Here is a 2,559-nt window from a genome sequence, read left to right as displayed (position 1 = left end):
CCGACAATCTTAGCTCAGTATATCATACATTAATTAAATGAAATAAACATAGAATATTAACTAACACCCGGTATATTGAAGAATTTTGCAAACCATATTCTCAGAATTCAAAGAAAAATAGCTCAAAGTAAAAGAAATCAATATAAACAATATTTTATTCGCTTTGTGTCCAAAATGGACAAAATTAATACTCCAAATGTATGCCAAGGCTTAAAGCAGCAACAACGCTACACATGTAAGTAAAAATATTTAAGTATCTGAACAAAGAATTCTAGTCTCTTCCCAAATTTGATTGTCCTGACTAATCACCTGTTAGTCCTAATTAATTTTAGAATGTTTTAAACTGTTGCAATTGTGATGTATTTTAGTGTGTGATATCATGAGGCTGTTGAACTGTGATTGTTTTTGAAATTAATGAATTTTTTTTTAACTATCTGTTATTTTAGAAAAACTGATGATGGTGCAAAAATACACCGACACGTATTTTAATTGATAAATAAATGACTGAAACCCAGGAATTAATTTTGATATAAAATGTAATTTGATAAAAGCAAACATAGCTGCTAATCTACAATTTTAATACGCGCGTACATAGACGGAAAATGCCAATTTGGGAATGAGAATTTTAATAATAAACTCCTATGCATTAAAAAAAAGGATAACAAACATAATTAAAATCTAAACATGACGACTTACTAGTAGAAATGATTTCCATTTGCTCAACTGCTGCCGGTAATCTATTGCTATAAATTACGCTAGACTTGCTAAATGTTGCTTGTGCTAACCGATTGCACCGGAAAAGTTGCCACATATATTTTGCGAACCAGATAAACCTATGAGTACAGTGAAAAATAAGTCCCTATTTTGAATTGAAGATGAAATAATACGGTTTCATTCAGTCTGCAACAGTGTTTGCAAGACTCTAGTGCGCATTAAATTCATACAAATTAACAAGGTGAAGCAAAACGCATTTATTCCCACCTTGAACTAAAAGGAGTGATGTATTAAAACGAAACCTGCAAATTATCCTCGAGATTTTTTGTTTTTACACTACAGTATTGTGGTTAGGAGCCAGGTTACAGATATCTCAAAAGTTTGGCAAGTAGTTCCACTTTAGACTCTTGGGAACAACTTACGTTACCTATTGGAACCAGTTTTTCGGTTCTCAAGATGCGTACATTCTTCGAAGGTCGCACTGATAACGGTCCTGGATATCTTTTCTCTTCAGTTTGAAAGCGGCTGTAACGAGACCCATATCTGGAGACCAAACTTCCGCGACTAGTTTAACGGCATGGGGAATCTCAAACTTTTGCAATTTTGCTGCAAGGAAACCAAAAATATATGTCCAAACAATGAGGAAACGAGTGATAGGTCAGAATGACCGTCTGCTCTAACATGATAATGGTACTGACCTCTCTTTGCATGTTCAGCCAATTCATTAGCCACAGCCTTTTCCATCTCGGGCAAATCGCACAGTTCTTCAAAGTTCTTGTCGCCCATGCCTATTTTGGTTGCCAGTTCCATCAGGTTCGATTGGTTGGGCACGACTAAAGCCACACAGTACTGCTTTGAGGATTCCCCATAAACACAGATGTTATCCACCAGCGGGCATGTTTTCAGTTGCGTCTCAACTTTTCCAAGTGACACGTATTCGCCAGCTTGCAGTTTTACCAAGTCCTTTTTCCGATCTAAACGAATAAAAAGTTTGCAAGAAAATTAAGCTAATTTATATTTCATTTGTTCCTACCAATAATAGTGACTACGCCATCATCATGCACTTCGCCAATATCTCCAGTCTTGAACCATCTTTTACCATCTGCTTCCAGGAATTCTTCAGCAGTTTTTCCTGGCAATTTGTAGTAGCTGAAAACAGGTTTACATTGAAAGACCATTATTAACGTTGTAACATTGCTCAACGCAACAAACAAATTATTTGAAATTTTATTTGGGAACAGCTTTAAGAGGCGTAAAACTTACGAAACGACAGGGAGCTTGAGTGTTATTGTGGCCATGGTTCTGGTAAAAACTGCATTTCAATCAAATCACAGTATGGGAATTATTTGAAAAATTCCACATTGACCACAAATTAAGAAAAAAACACACTTACCCTGCGCTAACATTATCACCTCCAACCAAAATCTCTCCTCTAGGGTATGGCTTGTCTGTTACTCTGTAACCACCTTCCTCCCAGTTCGTTATTTTAATTTCGCATATTGTGGTGGGACCTCCAACTCGGCCGAACGATTTATCATAGACTGAAGAAAAAATATGATTAACAAAACGAATTCAGTTCAGATCGGGACCCCTAAACAAGACGCATAATCTAGCATGGGAATACTCACAGTCCTGTACACAAGCGCTTGAAGTCGTCTCAGTTAAGCCGTACCCCTGAATAATTGTGGCGCAAAGACAGTTGTTGATTTGTTCGTGAGTTTCTGGAGCCAATGGCGCTCCCCCTGAGATGATCAATCTGATATGGCCTCCCATTAATTGACGAATTGCGCCGAATACAAACCTGAAAAATTAAGGACACATTGAACGATATCTAATCCGCATTAT

The 2,559-nt window shown here is 36.9% G+C and overlaps 1 protein-coding gene across 9 annotated transcripts in view; it reads right to left on the bottom strand.

The window, feature by feature from the left end:
- Window positions 1-518: 518 nt before the first annotated feature.
- The window catches only part of LOC109537277 (long-chain-fatty-acid--CoA ligase 4), a 22,112-nt gene continuing 20,071 nt past the window's right edge, over window positions 519-2,559 (bottom strand). For all 9 annotated transcript variants that reach the window (XM_048665170.1, XM_048665169.1, XM_048665173.1 and 6 more), the window contains 5 exons: window positions 2,343-2,515; window positions 2,108-2,255; window positions 1,748-1,863; window positions 1,413-1,688; window positions 519-1,320 (listed from right to left, as the gene is read on the bottom strand). In XM_048665170.1, the coding sequence (XP_048521127.1) occupies window positions 1,166-1,320; window positions 1,413-1,688; window positions 1,748-1,863; window positions 2,108-2,255; window positions 2,343-2,515 (868 nt within the window). In that variant the 3' untranslated portion in view covers window positions 519-1,165. The remainder of the gene's footprint in view (window positions 1,321-1,412; window positions 1,689-1,747; window positions 1,864-2,107; window positions 2,256-2,342; window positions 2,516-2,559) is intronic.

The sequence above is a fragment of the Dendroctonus ponderosae genome, unplaced genomic scaffold (assembly GCF_020466585.1).
Source record: "Dendroctonus ponderosae isolate FM_Combo_2020 unplaced genomic scaffold, Dpon_F_20191213v2 Dpon_F_20191213_3, whole genome shotgun sequence".
NCBI lineage: Eukaryota > Metazoa > Arthropoda > Insecta > Coleoptera > Curculionidae > Dendroctonus > Dendroctonus ponderosae.
The sequence above is the reverse complement of the archived record's forward strand: the minus strand, read 5'-3'. Positions and strand labels throughout refer to the sequence as shown.